The 18,575-nt window shown below is 49.7% G+C and overlaps 1 protein-coding gene across 1 annotated transcript; it reads left to right on the top strand.

Annotated features, from left to right (window-relative positions):
- Nucleotides 1–15,333: 15,333 nt before the first annotated feature.
- Nucleotides 15,334–16,667, top strand: POU4F3 (POU class 4 homeobox 3). Its single transcript, XM_046001193.1, has 2 exons — nt 15,334–15,453; nt 15,771–16,667. The coding sequence occupies exons 1-2, from the start codon at nt 15,334–15,336 to the stop codon at nt 16,665–16,667; spliced, it is 1,017 nt and encodes a 338-aa protein (XP_045857149.1).
- Nucleotides 16,668–18,575: the final 1,908 nt, after the last annotated feature.

Genomic DNA, 18,575 nt, shown 5'->3' with positions numbered 1-18,575 from the left:
GACTGCCTCCGGCGTAAGACTCCCCTTCCTTAGCCATCTAATGCTTTCAGTGATCTGGTTCCCACTCCAGCTTCTGGGCCGAATTCCTGCCCTCCTGTGACCTGCACCCTACCTTTGGGCTCCACTAAAACACCTGCAGTCCCTGAACTCTCTTGGGTCTCTTGCTTTGGCACATGCTGTTCCCCTCAGTCTAGAGCATCCACCCACCTTTGTTTGCCTCTCTCACTCCTTTTCGTCTCTTAAGACTCATCTGAGATGGCACCTTCTCTGGGAAGCCATTGGCAACAACTTCAGACAAGAACAATTTGCTCCTTCTCTGTGTTCCCACAGCACCATCCAATTTCTGTACTCCTTTGTTCACTAATTTATTGAAAAATATGGACTGTGTTCCTACTGCAAGCCAGGACTTCCTCTGCATTCTAGAGTTACAGAACGCACAAGATACCAGCTCTGTTTCTGACAAATGAGTCAACAGGTTCTATGAAGGCACTGGACGGGGCGATGAGACAGTCATTGGCAGTCTTCTGTAGGGAAGGCAGAGAGGAAGGCCTGTCTGCGGAGCTGATATCTGAGCTGAGACCTAAAAAGATGAAAACAAGTCAGTCCCTCGAAGGATCACGGCAGTGTTTTCCAGGATAGGAACTGCCTGTGATGTATCTGCTCTCCCAGTGCCAGCGAACGACCATCAAAGTGTTTAATGAACGAATGAAGGAGCCAGATTATGTTGGCTCAGAACAAACCTCAGTTGTCAAACTTGCAGCAGCCTCACTTCACATGAAATATTCACACCAACCCAACTCAGGCCCTTCTCAGGTGCTAATAGCTGTGGGAAGAAAGGAATTCCACGGACCAGACCAGGTTACAGCCACGGGCAGAGAGAACGAAGTGTCCATCAGTTGCGGCTTGCCCTATTTTGGAGTTCACGTGCGTGAGTCAAGCTACCCCATGCAGATGCTTAACAGCAGGCCCACAGCGGCCCTGCTCCACTGTCGCTAACTTGTCCTTGATATTTCCACAGCATGAGAGAGAACTATCCCCTGTGGAGTGGTTGGCATGTGCCAGGCGTGGTCTCACTTCATCCTCATTTTGTTCCTATTATTATCTCTGAGAAAATGAAGACTCATCAAGGCCTTCCAGCTAGTAAAGGTGAAGTCAGGGCTCATACTGGAGTCTGCCTCACCTGGAAGCCTGTGTTCTTAACCCAGCCAGCCCAGGGCTGGTTTGATGGCTCGGCGCTGGGAAGGGCCCTGTGCTTGGTGTAATGTTCTGTTGCTGCCATCTTGAAATTCTCTTTCTTTTTTTAAAAAATATTTATTTATTTATCCTGGAGGGTGGTGGGAGAGGTGGAGAGAGAGGGAGCGAGAATCTCAGACTGATTCCCCACCAGGCTTGGAGCCTGATGCAGGCTCTATCCCACGACCCTGGTATCATGACCTGAGCTGAAATCAAGAGTTGGTCACTTAACCAACTGAGCCACCCACGTGCCCCTCTCATCTTGAAATTGTTAATTATTTTTGAGCAAGGGGATCTACATTTTCATTTTGCACTGGGCCCTGCAAACTACGTAACTGGTCTGCCTACCTCACACTATGTCCTGAAACAATACACTGGGTGTGGTAATACACCCTAATTTTTGGAAAACCCTGTGTCAACCGCTATATTCTCTTCAAGTCCCGAACAGAAACTCCTTCCCTCACGATCTGTATGGCCAAATCTGAGAACACTTGGGTCTTTTTTTTTTCTGATTGTAAAAGTAATACAGATAAGTACTAGAAGTAGTAGCCAAGGGAACTACAGTTTTATCTGTAGTGGAACAAGTTTTCCGAAGGAGAGTTAATTAGGCTGGGTATATAAAGCTCTGTGTCCTCTATATAAACTTTGTATCCTATTTATACCTTTTCTTATCCTTAGAATGATTTTTAGACTGACTCTCAGATGGATACCTGAAGAGGAATTATTTTTTTTTAAAGATCTTATTTATTTTTTTTTTTTTTAAAGATTTTATTTATTTATTTCTCAGAGAGAGTGAGCACAGGCAGACAGAGTGGCAGGCAGAGGCGAAGGGAGAAGCAGGCTCCTTGCCGAGCAAGGAGCCCGATGTGGGACTCAATTCCAGGATGCTGGGATCATGACCTGAGTCGAAGGCAACCGCTTAACCAACTGAGCCACCCAGGCATCCCTTATTTATTTATCTATTTGACAGAGAGAGAGATCACAAGTAGGCAGAGAGGTAGGCAGTGAGAGAGGGAGAAGCAGGCTCCCCGCTGAGCAGAGAGCCCGATGTGGGGACTCGATCCCCGGATCCCAGGACTCTGAGATCATGACCTGAGCCGAAGGCAGGGGTTCAACCCACTGAGCCACTCAGGCACCCCTTGAAGAGGAATTCTAAGAATTTGTATCACCCAGGGGACTTGTTGTTATATTTGCAGTCTACTTTTGCTCAATTATATGCTAGAGAGACATCTTTGACTTTCAACTAAAATGTTGACTAGTATGTGTTGTGAAATATTCTTATTCCTCTTGGTAAATATCCCCCTCATTTGGTAAAGGGAACTTAGCTTACATCTTGTCCACTGCTCCAGCTGTCTAAATCAAGCTCCCAGCCGCTGAGCTCCCTTCCCTTTGCCGAAGCTGAAACTAGTCCCCCTGGGGCTTACCACTTGATCTCTGGTGCTGGTGATCCTAGGGCCCTTTCTTGCCATGAAAAGACTCATATTGTGGAAGTTGCAGTGTTGCAGGCTGGTCAGGTAACTTCTGTTACTTAGCAACTTTTTCCTGCTTTGTTAAGTTGGGCTGTTCAATCTCCTTAATGAATAAGAGCCTCAAGCCAGGTAATTGATGCCTGGACGTTTAGCTCATGAATAATTGACTGTCTGGGTAATCCTAGATACATTTCCTCGATCAGATTGTACAATGGAACAGTCATGTCATAGCCAGTGTCAAGTTTTGTGTATGTTTTTTTTTTTTTTTTTTTGTCTTAATTGGCTTTATGATGTCAGAAATCTGCTTTATTGACCCAAAGGCTCAGATGAACAATGGAAGCAGTGATCCTCCCAAAGCTAGGACATGCTTCCTTTTTCCTCCACAAGAGCTCAGCATTTCCCCTTCAGTGTGGGCTTAGAAAAGTTCCGGCTCTTCTTGTATATCTTTTCAGTTATCTTTTCCCACATACATCGGGAAGGCAATGTAGTCTAAAGGGGAGGAGGGAACTGGGAATTGGGTTTCCTGGGCAATGCCAGTCACTCATTCTGCGGCTCTTGGCCAACGTTAGCTTGTCTGACTTGTTTATTCATTTATGCATTCATTCAACACGCATTTCGAGCACCGCCCTGTGTGCTGGGCACTGGAGATTCCATGAAACGCAAGGTTGGCCAGGTCTGCTTTCATGGAGCTTATGTTCCAGCGAAAACACGTGGGGCACAAACACATGAACAAGTCAAGGGAGAAGTAGTTTTCAGATCGTGCTAAGTGCTAGGTTGAAAAACAAGAACGGAATAATGGGGTAGAAAGCGACCAGTTGGGGGGATGGGGTATATGGAGGTAGTTTTTGATTGGGTAGTCAGGGAAGGCCAGGGAGGGCCTCTCTGATGAGGCAGCCTGTGAACTGAATGACAAGGACGAGCTGGCCAGGGGAAGAAATGGGAGGATAACATTCCAGGTAGAGGAACATGAAGACAAAGACTCGGAGATGGGAATGGGCTTAGCATGATGAGCAGAATCATGGGGAGCACAGTCTGAGACAAGGTTGATACCCATGTTCCCTTTCATACCTTCCAAGATGACAAAATGACTCTGTGGTCCCCCTGAATGAGGGGACCCAAATAGATGGCTCACCAATGGCACTCGTAGTGTCATTGTTTTAAACCAGATGTTGTCAAAACTCAGCTCAGTTAGTTCATTGATTCCATGCACATTTATTTAGCTCAGGCAGTGTTTGTGACACAAGGTAAGTGGAAATGGCTAAAGCCAAGCCCCTGCCTCCATCAAAACTACATTCTGTTAGCAAAATAAACAACAAACTATTAAGAAAGTCAATAGGACTATGAAGTTTCTAAGATAATGAGTGTTATGGAGACAAAGCTGAGAAGGGCAGAGACAATGTGAGAGGGAAGAGATAGCTGAAATAGTAACTAGAAGGTTTTGGGAAGGCTTCCTGGGAAGATGACCTTTGAGCTGACGTCTGAAGGCCGCGTGCAAGTGAGCCACATGACGTCTGCGGGAAGAGCATTCCAGACAGAGGGAACAGCAAGAGTAACACTTTTTCCTGGAAGACCTCCTTGCTCTGTGCCTGGTAGGTTGTGTTCCCTTTTAGGAGACTGTTATCAAAATGCTTATCACTCCCCTACTTAAAACTTTCCACTGCTCTTGGAACAAAGCACCAGTTTCTTACCATGGCTCATAAGGCCCTATTTAATCCCTTTCCCTCTCCAAACTCATCCCTTTCCTTTCCCTTGTTCCCTGGGCCCTGCAGAGTGTCCTTCCTCCTGGTCTTTGAACACACAACCTCTTTCCCAGCCTGGAGTGCTCCACTTACTCTGCCTTTGTAAACTTGTCAGAGATTGTCACATGGACAGTTCCTTCCCTTCATTCAGGTCTTAGCAACTCAGAGGAAGCTTCCCTGACCTCCCCTCCCCCTCCGACCCACCGACCCACCATTCCCTATCACACAGCCACTCTACACACTCCACTCTGCTGATAGCAGTTATCAAATGCTTACCGCTTATTCAGAAAGGATGCGATCCTGTCCTGCCACCCTGAAACTGGCTGGTTCTGTGCGACACACGCTCTTTGGGAGAAAAGGAGGTTATAAACGTGAAGTGAAATCTGACAGTGTCACCTACCATATTGTGTTGTGTACAGCGCTTTGAATATGACGTTCACTTCCAGATCCTTCTGTTTACCTTCCAAGACCTGATCTTGTTCGAATTCTGAAAGACGGAGTTGCAAATTGCATGCAAAATCTTGCCCCTGTTCAGGAAGTAGGATGCTAGAGCGGAAGAAATAGATGAACTGTCATCTTCACAGAGAGAAAAACATGTGAGAGAAGAGCTTCCAGGTTCTCTGTATTTCTTTTTTTTTCTTCAAGATTTTATTTATTTATTTGATAGAGAGAAATCACAAGTAGGCAGAGAAGCTGGCAGAGGGGGAGGGAGAAGCAGGCCCCCTGCTGAGCAGAGAGCCCGCTGTGGGACTCAATCCCAGGACCCAGGATCCAGGACCCTGGGATCATGACCTGAGCCGAAGGCAAAGGCTTAACCCACTGAGCCACCCAGGCGCCCCAAGGTTCTCTGTATTTCTAATCTACTAGAACTTGGATTCTGAACCCAGGAATAGAGCCAGATCTTCATTGTCCTTTCTGTTATATTAGAAAAACAATGTTTGAGAAATATAATAAATTATGGTTAAATATGCTGGGAAGAAATAGAATGGGGCAGAGGATAATTGATAGTATTTTGTTTGTAATGTGATGAATTTTAGTAAGGAGAAGCAACTGTCCGTAACACCCTTCTGGACTGACACATTAAAATGTGTCAATGGCAAGGTCATCATATATCAAAAATAATGTTTCACCCCTGCCCATGCACATGGAGGACATGGGTCTTGGAAGACGGAGTCTCTCCCACCACGACTACACCACCACAAACAACACCAACACACCCCCTTCCAACTCCCATCAAAGCATGAATCCACTAGATCAAAATATCTTGATGTGCCAGGATGGCAACTCCTTTGTAGTGTTGTTTAGAGCCACAGGACCAGCAGAAAAACACAGACACACATTCATCCTCTAGCTCAGACTTAATGGTGGAGTAAAGAGGTGAGTGTGTAAGTTTCTTTTAAATGCACTTTTGGGGGTACTTAATCAGAGCATAAGAAATTAAAGGACTTTAAAAAGGAAGATGGATGAGGCACTTGGCTGGCTCAGTTGGAAGAACAGGTATGTGGCTCTTGATCTCAGGGTTGTGAGTTTGAGTCCCACAAGGGGTGTAGAGATAACTTAAATAAAAACCTTCAAAAAATAAAAATAAAATAAAAGGGGAGATGTATAGTTTCTTCTCATTGAGGAATGCCTGCTCTTAGTCCCCCAAGGAAGCTAAAGGAGGGTGTTTAAATGGGGAGGGTTCTTTCTGTGCTATATCCTGACAGAGAATGGCTCAATATGGCCCAGCTGGGAGGAACCCAATGAAAGAAAAGGGCCAAGGTAGCTGCTATTTACCCACACCCCATCCACCTTCAGCCCAGTACACAGGCCCACCCTCTCCTCAACCGAATGAATCCTCACTGTTTCTTTCCAGTTTGGTAGATTTTTATTTTTCACGTTCAGGAGATCCATCAATTATGTAGGCCCAGTGATGATCTCAGGCAGTGACACCTCGGTAGGTCTGAATGGCGTTTCTGAAGGGAAACCATCTGGCCTACCTTAACTTGTTCATCCCTGGGCTGCTCTCCCAGCCTGTAAGGTGTGGCAGCCACAGAGAGAGCCAAAACCATCAATATTTCACAGCCTTAATTAAAGTAAGCCGAGAGCTGTCAGCCTCTCACAACTGGCTTCCTTTTCCAAAACAAAACAAGCACCTGGCATCTTGAGCAGGGGGCACAGAGAGAGAAATGGGACTTGGGCTAAAGTTGGGGTGGGGGAGTGAGGAAGCCCAGGACTTCGCCTACCCAGGCCTCTGGGACTTACGGGCTGGCCGGAGCATGGCCAGCAAATTCCCTGGCGCTGGCTTGGGGGCGGGCAAGAGGGAAGGAGGGCCGCACTACAGCTCTCTAGCGACAAACTCGTGAAGGGGACCAGGAGTTGGGCAGCTGGGAACTGCAGCTCAACTTCCACTTTCCAACTGCATCCCCTACGCTGGGGTGAATTAGTTCTGGGGTCCCAGCAAAGCCTTCCCCAAGGGCGGGGCTGGGTGGAAGGCGGGGATGGCGCGGGTCTCTCTCCAGCTGCCTCCCCTTTCCGCACCGTTCCCAAGTGCCAAGGCCCGCGCCGCCATCCAGCCCTGCCGGGCAGGGGAGCTCGGAGCCCTGCGATTTATACATCTATTAATTACCTCCAGCATGGAAGAACTGCCTATAAATACAGTAGCACTTTAGATAAAACTTTCATGCAGCTATTTAGATCCTTTAAAATATAAATGATTTCCTCTAAATTTTTTATCATAAATCAGGGCATGGAGCTAGGCGACAAGACGCCGATTTCCCCCCTGATGGGAGCAAAGCCTTTGCTTGTTTTCCCTTTTTCTTTTTCTTTGCTACTTTTCTTTCTCCTTCCCATCCTCTTCCTCCTCCTCCTCTTCCTCCTTCTCCTCCTTCTTTTCCTCCTTCTACACCCTCCTCTTCATTCCCCCCACTCCTCCTCCTCACTTTCCTACCCTCCTTCTTTTTAATGTACAGACACTAGTTAATGGTTCTGCTTCTCTTTGTTTCATCCAGGGGACTGAAGGGGAAGTGAACAAGTTGCAGGAAGTTTCAGCCCCTTTCCTGAAGGGTGCCTGGTGTGGGTCAGAAAGCCCACAGTTTAGGGCAGCAGACCTGAGTTCAGATCCTAATCCTGATGCTTATTTCCCTGGTGCTTCAAGGAACACAACTTCTCTGAGCCCTTGGCAGTCCTCTCTGTGAAACAGACGTAGTAACAGTACCCTCACCATAGCTAGGGTGGCTGTTAGGATTAACTCACATAATGCACACAGCCAGGAAGACCGAGTAAAGATCTCAGGAAACAATGAGCTGTGCATTGGCAGACAAGTTACTTCACCTCTCTGAGACTCATTTCCCTCATCCATAAAGAAAAGGTGGAACAATATTTCACTTCTGGGGAGTTATTGTGAGGAATGAATAAGACAACAGCCATATTCTAAGCTTTTAAAGCAGGGACCATGTAGCCCTTGTTTATCATTGTATCCCCAGCCCTAGCAGGTGCCCAGCACAGAGGAAGTGCTTGGCAAGCACCTGATGGATACATGAAACAACAGAGCTTCCTGGCTGGTTTGCAGAACACCCTGCAGAACCATTAGAGCTTGGCTTCCATTTATGGTGATGGATCTGACCTGCACCACCTTTCCAAGAGCCACACATAGAGAACTTTGACATGTCCACACTGAAAAGGCCAATCCTGCCTCACCAAGCCTCTTGCAGTCCTGAGTAACCAGAGGCCCACCACAGCCCATGAGTGACTTGTCCAGGGTCTCATAGCTGGTTAGCTACATATCCATGTCCGAATCCAGACTTTTTCCCTTGCGGCCTCTTCACAACCAAACTGACTGGATAAGAGCCTAATCCTTGGGTCAGGGAAGAGGAGACAACCAGCTTGGTGACCTGGGGATTGACTTTATGACTTTGAGCTCAAAGAGAGCTATGAACTGGAAAAGAGAAAGGCAAAACCAGTCTTCATGGGCCAGGAATAGGACCATGTGATTACGGGGTCCAGATTTTTGAGGACAAGCACAGAGCTGGCCATGCTGCCAAGGACAGAGATATTCTAAAGTCCAGAGCTGGGGAGAGTATGAAAAAGCCAAGGGCTAAGTGTGAGAACTTATTAGGAAGTGTGTTTGGGGCACAGGTGTGTTAGATCCAAACTACTGACTGGGTCTCCTTGATCATAGACTAAACCCAGAAAATTTGGGGCCTCACTCATCCGTTTTGGGCCAAGGCAACCCTGTTCCTACACAGCTACTAGAAGTAGAGGATTCCAGGAATCCTCTGTGGGCTCTACAGGGGTAAGGGTAAGGGGGGGGGGGGGGCTGTCTTGTTTGTAGCTGAATTCCTACCTGCTAACATCGTGGCTGCCAGCCGCACAGTAGATGCTCTATAATTGTGTTCAGTGAAAGAATGCATGATAGCGAAAGGCTCTAGGAGATCCCTGGCTTGGTCCCCTCATTTTTCAGGTGCGGAAAAGTGAAGCAGTAAGGAGTCAGGGACCTGCCTGGAGCCCTCCTGAGAGAGGGCCAGAGCTCGGTGGGCAGGGACTGGGCAGGGACGCCGAGCAAGAGGAAGGCTGGGGCGTGCGGACCCCTCAAGGGTGCTCGGCCTCGGGCTCCCCAGTCCCTCTGGGCGTCTCGGATCTTCTGAGTCCGAGCAGACAATGCGAGGCGAGCGGCCGACAGGCGAGGCCGGCAGCAGCTGCGCAGGCGGCGGGTACATGTGAGAAGTTTGTGAAAGGAGACGAGAGAAAAGGAGAGGAAGGCGAGGCGGGCGGCTGCGAACACCTGGCCCGGCAGCCCCGCCAGCTGCCTCCCCGCGATGGCATCTTGAGTTCGGGCGGTCCTATCGGGCCATCTCCCACCCCTCCCCTTCTTCCTCCTTCCCCACCCCCCACCCCGAGGTGGAGCTCCGCCAGGGATGGAGGTGGGACCAGGGAGCTGCTGCTTCTGCAGGTGGTCTCTGCAGGAAGCGTGCCTGGAGCAGGGCCAGCCTCTGTGCCTCAGGGTAGAGGCCGCCAACCTTCTGGGAGAGAAGTAAACCCGACTCACCATTCCAGGCTAAGCCTTTGTGCTTGGAGGGCGGGGAAACTGGTACCAGCCCAGGACATTAGTTAAAACGTGGGCTCAGAAGTTAGAGAAACCTGGGTTCTAATGCCTACCCTACCAGGCTTAAATGTCTCCAATGCCTTGGAGAATTCAGTCTCTTTGTGCCTCAGTTTTCTCATCTGGAAAATGGAGAAATAATACCAGTCTCGAAGTCCTGATGTGGAGATCCAGCTGTAATTCTTGTCTAAAGCATATAGCCTAGAGCCCGGCCATCCATAACTGTTTTTTCTTGCCACCATCATCTTGTCATCATCACCACCATTTTTTCTTGTTTTTTCTTGTCACCATCATCCTACTGCCGGAATCTTGGGAAGGATATTATTCATGCGTTCATTCATTCCATGCAAATTATTATATTAAGCTCCTATATGGTGCCTGGCCTGTCGAAATAGGCACTGGAGACACAGGGACAAATAGGACCCATCCTTAAAGAAGTCCCAGGGTAAAAAAAAAAAAAAAAGAAGTCCCAGGGTCCTTCAAGGAGTTGAGACGTTAAAACATCATGTTCTTGAACAGATAACAGAGGAAGATGCAAAAGACTCCAAGAAGAGAAACTATCTCTTTGAGTCTTAGCAAATCTTACATAATTAGGTCAGGGCTTAAAAAAAAAAAAATGTCAGGTAACAAGTTTCCGGAGCAAGGTTTTCAAGCTGAGGGTCCCAGGTCACCTTCATGCAAATCATGAATGCTTATGAGGAAGTACCTCAGCCTTTGTGGTCAGAATCTCTCTTGTGTGGTTCTAGGATGCGGGATCCTAAGGGCTGCAGATGATTCCTGTTCCTGCTGAAGTTGAAAAGCTCTGGCCCACAGGAAAATGCCTCTGCCCCAGCATCCCCCCCAGGGCTAGTCCTTCAGGGGGACACAGTGCTTTGCCTTTCTGGTTTAGAGTTACATGCGGCAATTTTTGGTTCCCACCAGATGCTAAGCTCTTTTTTTTTTTTTTAAAGATTTTTTATTTATTAATTTTGACAGAGAGATCACAAGTAGGCAGAGAGGCAGGCAGAGAGAGTGAGAGGGAAGCAGGCTCCCTTCAGTGCAGAGAGCCCGACGCGGGACTCGATCCCAGGACCCTGAGATCATGACCTGAGCCGAAGGCAGCGGCTTAAACCACTGAGCCACCCAGGCGCCCCAGACGCTAAGCTCTTAAAGCAGGGTGCTCTGTGCCTGCAGAAACTATCACAAGACCCAGCTGTCAGTAGGTATTCTGAAATGATTGCAGGATGAGGAAAGGGCCCCTTTAGTGTCACTTTCATAAAGTTCGTGGCATCCCTACTTGGACCATCAGACAGATTTTGTTATGTGGCGTTGTGTGGGGGGCACGTGCATGTGAATTTTAATTGTAATGTAATACTGGGGTTGGGGGGAAGGATGGGGCATTTGCTCTCCAGTTTACCTGTGTCCCAGTCTTCCCCTTTACACACCCAACTAGTTTGCTTTCCTGGACTTGCTTGGACAGAAATGGTTTGCAAAGAGAGTGTTCATGGTTCTCCTTCTCATTCTTTCCTATGTGGTGTTTACCTTATCTCCTCTCTCTCTAGGGCCTTCTCAGAAGGACTGGTCCCTAAGGAAGGGTGTCACCTTACTGCTGGTTGTATAGAGCTGTCAGTAGACCTTCTTTTTTAAAAATTAATTAATTTTTTCAGCGTAACAGTATTCATTGTTTTTGCACAACACCCAGTGCTCCATGCAGTACGTGCCCTCCCTATTACCCACCACCTGGTTCCCTCAACCTCCCACCCCGGTCCCTTCAAAACCCTCAGGTTGTTTTTCAGAGTCCATAGTCTCTCATGGTTCGCCTCCCCCTCCAATTTCCCTCAACTTCCTTCTCCTCTCCATCTCCCAATGTCCTCCATGTCATTTGTTATGCTCCACAAATAAGTGAAACCAAATGATACTTGACTCTCTCTGCTTGAATTATTTCACTCAGCATAAACACTTCCAGTCCCATCCACATTGCTACAAAAGTTGGGTATTCATCCTTTCTTTTTCTTTCTTTCTTTCTTTTTTTTTATAAACATATAATGTATTTTTATCCCCAGGGGTACAAAATGACAGATGCTGGCGAGGATGTGGAGAAAGGGGAACCCTCCTCCACTGTTGGTGGGAATGCAAGCTGGTGCAACCACTCTGGAAAACAGCATGGAGGTTCCTCAAAATGTTGAAAATAGAACTACCCTATGACCCAGCAATTGCACTACTGGGTATTTACCCTAAAGATACAAACGTTGTGATCCGAAGGGGCACGTGCACCCGAATGTTTATAGCAGCAATGTCTACAATAGCCAAACTATGGAAAGAACCTAGATGTCCATCAACAGATGAATGGATAAAGAAGATGTGGTATATATACACAATGGAATACTATGCAGCCATCAAAAGAAATGAAATCTTGCCATTTGCGACGACGTAGATGGAACTAGAGGGTATCATGCTTAGTGAAATAAGTCAATTGGAGAAAGACAACTATCATATGATCTCCCTGATATGAGGACGTGGAGATGTCAGTAGACCTTCTTGAAGGGAAGGATGAGAAAAACCCAGAGAACACAGGTTACCTGATGCAAGAGTGGTTTTTGATTTGTGATTCTAAGGCCTGGGGATGCTAGAATGGGGGCTGGTGAGCTGAAGGTCAGCACGGGAAGCCTGAGGGGGCCAGTTAATCTTGCTCTGGCTCTGACCCCTGCCTGACCTCAACCATGGCAAGTCTCCCAGGCCCCTGAGGGGCAAAGCCCGGAAGGTTGGATGCGGATGGGCTTGTCCTTCTGTTTCTGGGGGTTCAGCTTCATAGACAACTAGAATATGATGAAGTGAGTGTGGGTCTTAGGGTACCACAGGGTCAGGCAAGTTACAAATTTTTCTCCCTGGAGGATCCACCATTCCCACCTTTCTTTCTCCTTTTTGCCTTCCTGCACTGGGCAGAGAACAAGAGTGGGTGATCCTAAATGTTGGTGAAATAATCAAATAATGCCGCATTCAACTTCTGGGAAGCTATGGGTCCTTGGAAAGAAGCTCTTGACTTAATCAACATGCATTTCATTTAAAAAAAAAAAGATTTATTTATTTTAGAGAGAGAGAGAACAGGAGGGGAGGAAGGCGCAGTGGCAGGGGGAGAGAGAGAATCCACAAGAAAACTTCCTGCTGAGCACAGATTCCAATGCATTGGGCAGGGCTCCATCCCAGAACCCTGAAATCAGGACCTGAGCCCAAACCAAGAGTCAACAGCTTAACCAACTGAGCCACCCAGGTGCCTCCAAATGTGTTTTATTTAAATTAACTAGAATGGTAGTATTTGGCTGGAGTTGGAAGTACTTACTATCCAGTCCAGCCCTCTTCTTGTGGGTAAACTGAGGCCCAGCTATGGTCACGTAAGGCCCAATATTTAAAATGATGTCTAAACCCCAGCCCTCCTAAGGCCCACAGTTCTGGTGTGCATTCTGTGTTTCAAGAATCCCACCAGCCTTGCTCTGTTTCTTGAATCTACATCATTGTTTCCACTGCAGAGCGAGATTGCCGTCCATTTCCTGCAGTAGATTTCAGACTGGTGACTCCGTGAGGGCAGGGGTGGAGTCTGGTTCACATCTGTGTCCCAGTCCTCTGCACGGAATCTGGCACAAAGCAGGTGTTGAATAAAGGAAGGACAACAGAGAACCAGTTTGCTCCTCCAGACTAACTATTCTCTGGGGAGATTACTCAGGCCACTCTGGCTCCCAAATGCTTTATCTATAAGGTGAAAGAGGAAGAGGGGAATGAAGATTTATTTCTGGATTTCAGTGCGCCAAGCACTGTGCCGAATGCTTATCTCAGTGCATTGCTCGCAGCAGTCAGGGGAGGAGAAGTGATTCCTCCATTGAACACATATGGAGACTACAGTACAATAAGGTATGAGGTGGCTGGTGGCCTTTTCTGCAAGAGGCAGAGATGCATGCTGAATCTGAGGGCAAAACCTGTTCCCCAAAGCATCAGGCTATGAGGTTTGCTGAGCGCTCAGTGCTTCCTTTCTCTAGTTCACAACACCTTCACCAGAACCTAGGAAGGCAAACAGTAGCACAGACGCCATTTTACAGTCCGGGGAACGGAGGCTTGGTTTAGAGGGCAGCCCTTGGCCTTTGGCACCCCTGCTGAGGGGCTGGCTGTGATGTGGAGAAGACGGATTGCTGGGCCCATGCTTGTGGGGAGCGAGACCTAGGCAGGATTTCCTCTTAGGCCAAGGGCTGGCCCCTCCACACCCAACCACCATGTTCACGTCTGGGAAACCCGGCCCTCACATGCGGGCGCGCAGGCCTAGCCCGCAGGCTGGTGAGAACCCCAAAACCCAAAAGCCGCTCCAGAGCAGAGGCGGGGTGGGCGTCAGAGGAGAGGTGGGCTCAGCTGGGCGAGCAGGGCTCCGCTCCGAACCCGGAACCAGGACTCTCCATCCATTATTCAAGATGTTTACTAACTCGGGGAAAGGAGAGGAAGGAGAGGGGATCAGAGCAGAGGGGAGGCAGGGGGGGGGGGGCGGGGGTGTGGGGCGGGGCGGGGCACTAACCCCAGGGGCACTCCGTTCCCAAACGGGAGGAAGACAAAGTGCAGAATTGTGAAGAGCCTGGGAAGTCAGACGTGGCGCCTCACACACAGTAGGCCATCAGTAAAAATTCGAGGAATGGGTAACCGAAGAGCGAGTGAATGGCTCTGCTCCTAACCAGCTCTGTGATCTTGGGCGAATCACTTAACTCCTCTGACCCTCGGTCTCCTCAACTTGAAACCAGAGTAATAGTACGAACTCCGTAGGGTGTGAGAATACCACGAGCTAAGTCTCTAAACAATCTAGCACGTATTAGGAGCTCAAAAATGGTAGCTATTGTTTTGGGGGAATGGGGCTCCTAAGCGTTGGCAGCCCAGCATAAGTGTACTGACTGACATCTAAGGCGGATGGGCAGCCCCGAACTGTTACTAAACAGTACTCAAGATGCTTCCTTTGACTGACGGGTTGGGGAAAGGGGGAGGGGGACCAAGTTATCTTTCTCTAGCGAAGGCAAGAACCGTGAGCATGGGGAGGAAACCTCAGGCCTCCAGAACCAAGCGGGCAGTTACTTCCCCCATCTCCATCCCACTGGGCGATTGAGGTCACCTGGGGCTCATTCTGGCAGCCCCTCGCCCTCCCTGGAGCCCGTCTGGATGCTTGGAGGCGCCTCTTCGCTGAGCGGCGGGGCCGGACTCTCATGGACCTCTCGGGCGTGGGGCCAGGAGCTCCCTGGAAATGGGCAGTTTGGCGGCAGCCTGGCCGACAGGGAGTGTGTGTGTGTGTGTGTGTGTGTGTGTGTGTGTGTGTGTGTAGTAAGGTCAGCTTCCTGGCCCCGCTCAGCCCGGGGCTGCCCTTCGAGGGGGCAGTCCGAGTTGGGACAGGACAGAGAGGTTTGAGACTTTGGGGGAAACAAGTCCTCGAAGAAGAAGAAAGAATCCGGAAGGTCGGCCGCGCTGGAGCCAGGCGGGGCGGGGCGGGCCTGGACAGGCCAGGCTAGTTGGTATAAATGCTGTTGGCGGGGGCGGCCGTGGAGGGCTCACAGAGGCGCGCCTAGAGCTGCCGCCTGGCCTCGCCTCCCGGGCCGCCCCTGCGAGTCCCGGGCGCGTGAGCACGCCTGCGCGCGCCCGGGCCCTTCCTGGCAGGCTGCTTGTAAGATGAGTGAAGAAGCAGGTGGGGGAGAGGGGAGGCAGCGAGCGAGAGGGCGAGGGGAGCGCGGGCGCTGAGCGGCGCTCACTTGGAGCGCGGCGAGCGACCGAGACAAGCCTGATCCATGTCCCTCGCTGCCTCCCTGCCAGGCGCGCGAAGATGATGGCCATGAACGCCAAGCAGCCTTTCGGCATGCACCCGGTGCTTCAAGAACCCAAATTCTCCAGCCTGCACTCCGGTTCCGAGGCCATGCGCCGAGTCTGTCTCCCAGCCCCGCAGGTACGTAGTGGAGCATAATTACCGCTCTAAGGCACATTTTTTGACAGGCACTAGCTTCATGTTTTTTTCATGTCGCCCAGAACAATCGCCGCTGTCTGAACCTCTCTCCTTGTCTCCCCCGCGTTTTCTCCCGGCGCGCTCCCTCTCTCATTCATGTCTCTCTGATCCACACGTCTGTTCCAGCAGAGCCTCTGTCTCCGTATTAATTTTTATGACCTGGGCTTTGAGGAGAGGCATCTCGGTTGCTTGAAAATGTGTTTTAATCCTGAGTTGACAGTATTCCCCACTGACCGTGCTGTGCGCCTTCTCGCTTGCAGCTGCAGGGTAATATATTTGGAAGCTTTGATGAGAGCCTGCTGGCACGCGCCGAAGCTCTGGCGGCGGTGGATATCGTCTCCCACGGCAAGAACCATCCGTTCAAGCCCGACGCCACCTACCATACCATGAGCAGCGTGCCCTGCACGTCCACTTCGTCCACCGTGCCCATATCCCACCCGGCCGCGCTCACCTCGCACCCGCATCACGCCGTGCACCAGGGCCTCGAGGGCGACCTGCTAGAGCACATCTCTCCCACGCTGAGCGTGAGCGGTTTGGGCGCCCCAGAGCATTCGGTGATGCCGGCGCAGATCCACCCGCACCACCTGGGCGCCATGGGCCACCTGCACCAGGCCATGGGCATGAGTCACCCACATGCCGTGGCGCCTCACAGCGCCATGCCCGCATGCCTCAGCGACGTGGAGTCAGACCCCCGAGAGCTCGAGGCCTTCGCCGAGCGCTTCAAGCAGCGGCGCATCAAGCTGGGGGTGACCCAGGCGGACGTGGGCGCGGCTCTAGCCAACCTCAAGATCCCCGGCGTAGGCTCGCTCAGCCAGAGCACCATTTGCAGGTTCGAGTCTCTCACTCTCTCACACAACAACATGATCGCGCTCAAGCCCGTGCTGCAGGCCTGGCTGGAGGAAGCCGAGGCCGCCTATCGAGAGAAAAACAGCAAACCAGAGCTCTTCAACGGCAGCGAGCGGAAGCGCAAACGCACGTCCATCGCGGCGCCGGAGAAGCGCTCATTGGAAGCCTACTTCGCCATCCAGCCGCGGCCCTCATCTGAGAAGATCGCGGCCATCGCCGAGAAACTGGACCTTAAAAAGAACGTGGTGAGGGTCTGGTTTTGCAACCAGAGACAGAAACAGAAACGAATGAAGTACTCGGCTGTCCACTGACTGCGGGGGGAGCGCAGCGTCCTGGTCGGGGAGAGCTGAGTGTACACCACCCCGGCGTGGGGGTGGGGGAAAATGGTTATGGGGGACCCCAAGACGTTTCCTGGCAGGTCAGGCTCTCTCCCCCGAAGCCACAGACTTTCCCCTTTATCCCACCTGGTTGCGTCCCAGCCTTCTCTTTCTCTTCTTTCTTTTCTGTTCCCACCAGAAAATTATGGCGCTAAGAAAAAAATTAATGAAAGGTCGGACTGGAGGGACTAGCTCTGTCCCTGGTGCTGAAAATAGCTTTCGAGCGCTGGGCTGCGCGACCTCAGGGCGGGGGCCCAAATGCAGGGGATGGTGAATTGGCCCGACTGCACGACTCTGGGGGTGAAGGCGCCACTTTGCTAAGCGCGATTAGACAAAAGCTGAAAGGATGCGCAGGCAGTGATAAATAATAATACAAAGTCTAACTGGGGCACAAACATGTACTGGAGATTTATTTAGAGTATATAAAATACATGTATGTTTCCAAAGGATAGCCTTATACTCCTTTCCCCCTCTTAAATTTTGTCCATCTCATCCTTTGGTTTGTTGTAAGTTCTCTAAGGTAGCATGGATTAGGTTCAGGGAAAGTGTTTGTGGAGTTTTGAGATCGCAGCTGCTCTCTGCGGTAAGTTGGGCTCCAGAAAAGATGCGCCCAATTCAGTGACTGAAAATGATGGGATCGCATACCTCGTTGCAAACAACAGCTGGCAACTGCTTGGGCCCAACCTCCCTGATGTGATGGTGTTTGAGTGGGTAATTACTGCCTGCTGGAGAGCAAGGGGGATTGGTAGAACTCTGGACTGATTGAGGACTCTCTGACCTCAGCTCATTTCTCCAGCCAGATTTCCAACGCAGTGTAGAGGCGGCTTTTCAAAAGTGTTTGTAACTTCTCTGAATCATATGCAACTCCTTCCAACACGTCTAACCTCGTTGTGATTTTATTATTGTTGTTAGCATTGTTATTTCCTATTATTTATTTAACTCTGCTTCTTTCCATCCCCCTTATTTGGGTGTCTCCCGGTGGAGGTTCACTTATGGATTTGGGTGGAAAAGGAGCCAGACTGCTGGCCTGGACCCTTCTCACCCATGTCTCTCTGGCCCCATCATATTTTATCTTTCGTTGCTTCATGTAATTTGTGTGTTGCTGTGTGACCTTTGGTTTTGTTCTCCAAATAGATACAAATAAAATATTAAGTTTTCTTCTCCTTACCCCTTGAATGAACTTCTAAAATAAATGCTTTATTTTTCAACCCGAATCACAGTGCTTTTCTTTCTCGGAGGATAAGAAGTACTAGTTTGGGAAAGGATTTAAAAGCAAGAGCCCATACAGGCTGTGTTCTCATTTCCAGTATGCCTGTGTCTGGCCATCTCTCCCTTCTTCCATGCGGTCTCACCTTCTCACTCTGATCTCCTTTAGGGAGATCTGGCAGCTCTTCTCCGGACCTCAGGGTTACAAGGCACTCCCCCCCCCCCCCCCCAACGCTTCCCTGCATGCCAATCTATCAGCCTCTGTTTGCTCATTTTGATTCAGACCCACTGCAAACTTTGAGGCCAGACTGATGGGAACAAGAGCCCCTAATACTTCCACTCATTGGCTGAATAACCCTGAAGCCAGTTTCTTACCTTTTCTAAAAGCCTCGATTGCTTGTCTGTAGGATGAAGAGGCGAATATTTACCTCACAAGTTTATTGTCAAGATTAAGTAAAGTTATTTATTAAGGCATCTGGTAGTGTTTCATGTTTGAGATGAAACATTTCAAAAGATTCAAATGTGTGGATAGGAAGTGAGTGGATAGATGCAAAGAGGGAGGAAAGTGTTCTTTGTTGGGACAGAGTCCGCTGGGGCCCCTTTGGGGTCGGAAACTTATTTAAAACTGTCACACAA

Source organism: Meles meles, chromosome 3, assembly GCF_922984935.1.
Source record: "Meles meles chromosome 3, mMelMel3.1 paternal haplotype, whole genome shotgun sequence".
In the NCBI taxonomy this organism is placed as follows: domain Eukaryota; kingdom Metazoa; phylum Chordata; class Mammalia; order Carnivora; family Mustelidae; genus Meles; species Meles meles.
This window is presented reverse-complemented; position numbering and strand designations above follow the sequence as displayed.

What these genes read in the sequence shown, in the direction of transcription:
- POU4F3 (XM_046001193.1), top strand. Translation starts at nt 15,334, where the DNA reads ATGATGGCCATGAACGCCAAGCAGCCTTTCGGCATGCACCCGGTGCTT. An exon ending in TCTGTCTCCCAGCCCCGCAG is followed by an intron (nt 15,454 to 15,770) that starts GTACGTAGTGGA and finishes TCTCGCTTGCAG; the next exon opens with CTGCAGGGTAATATATTTGG.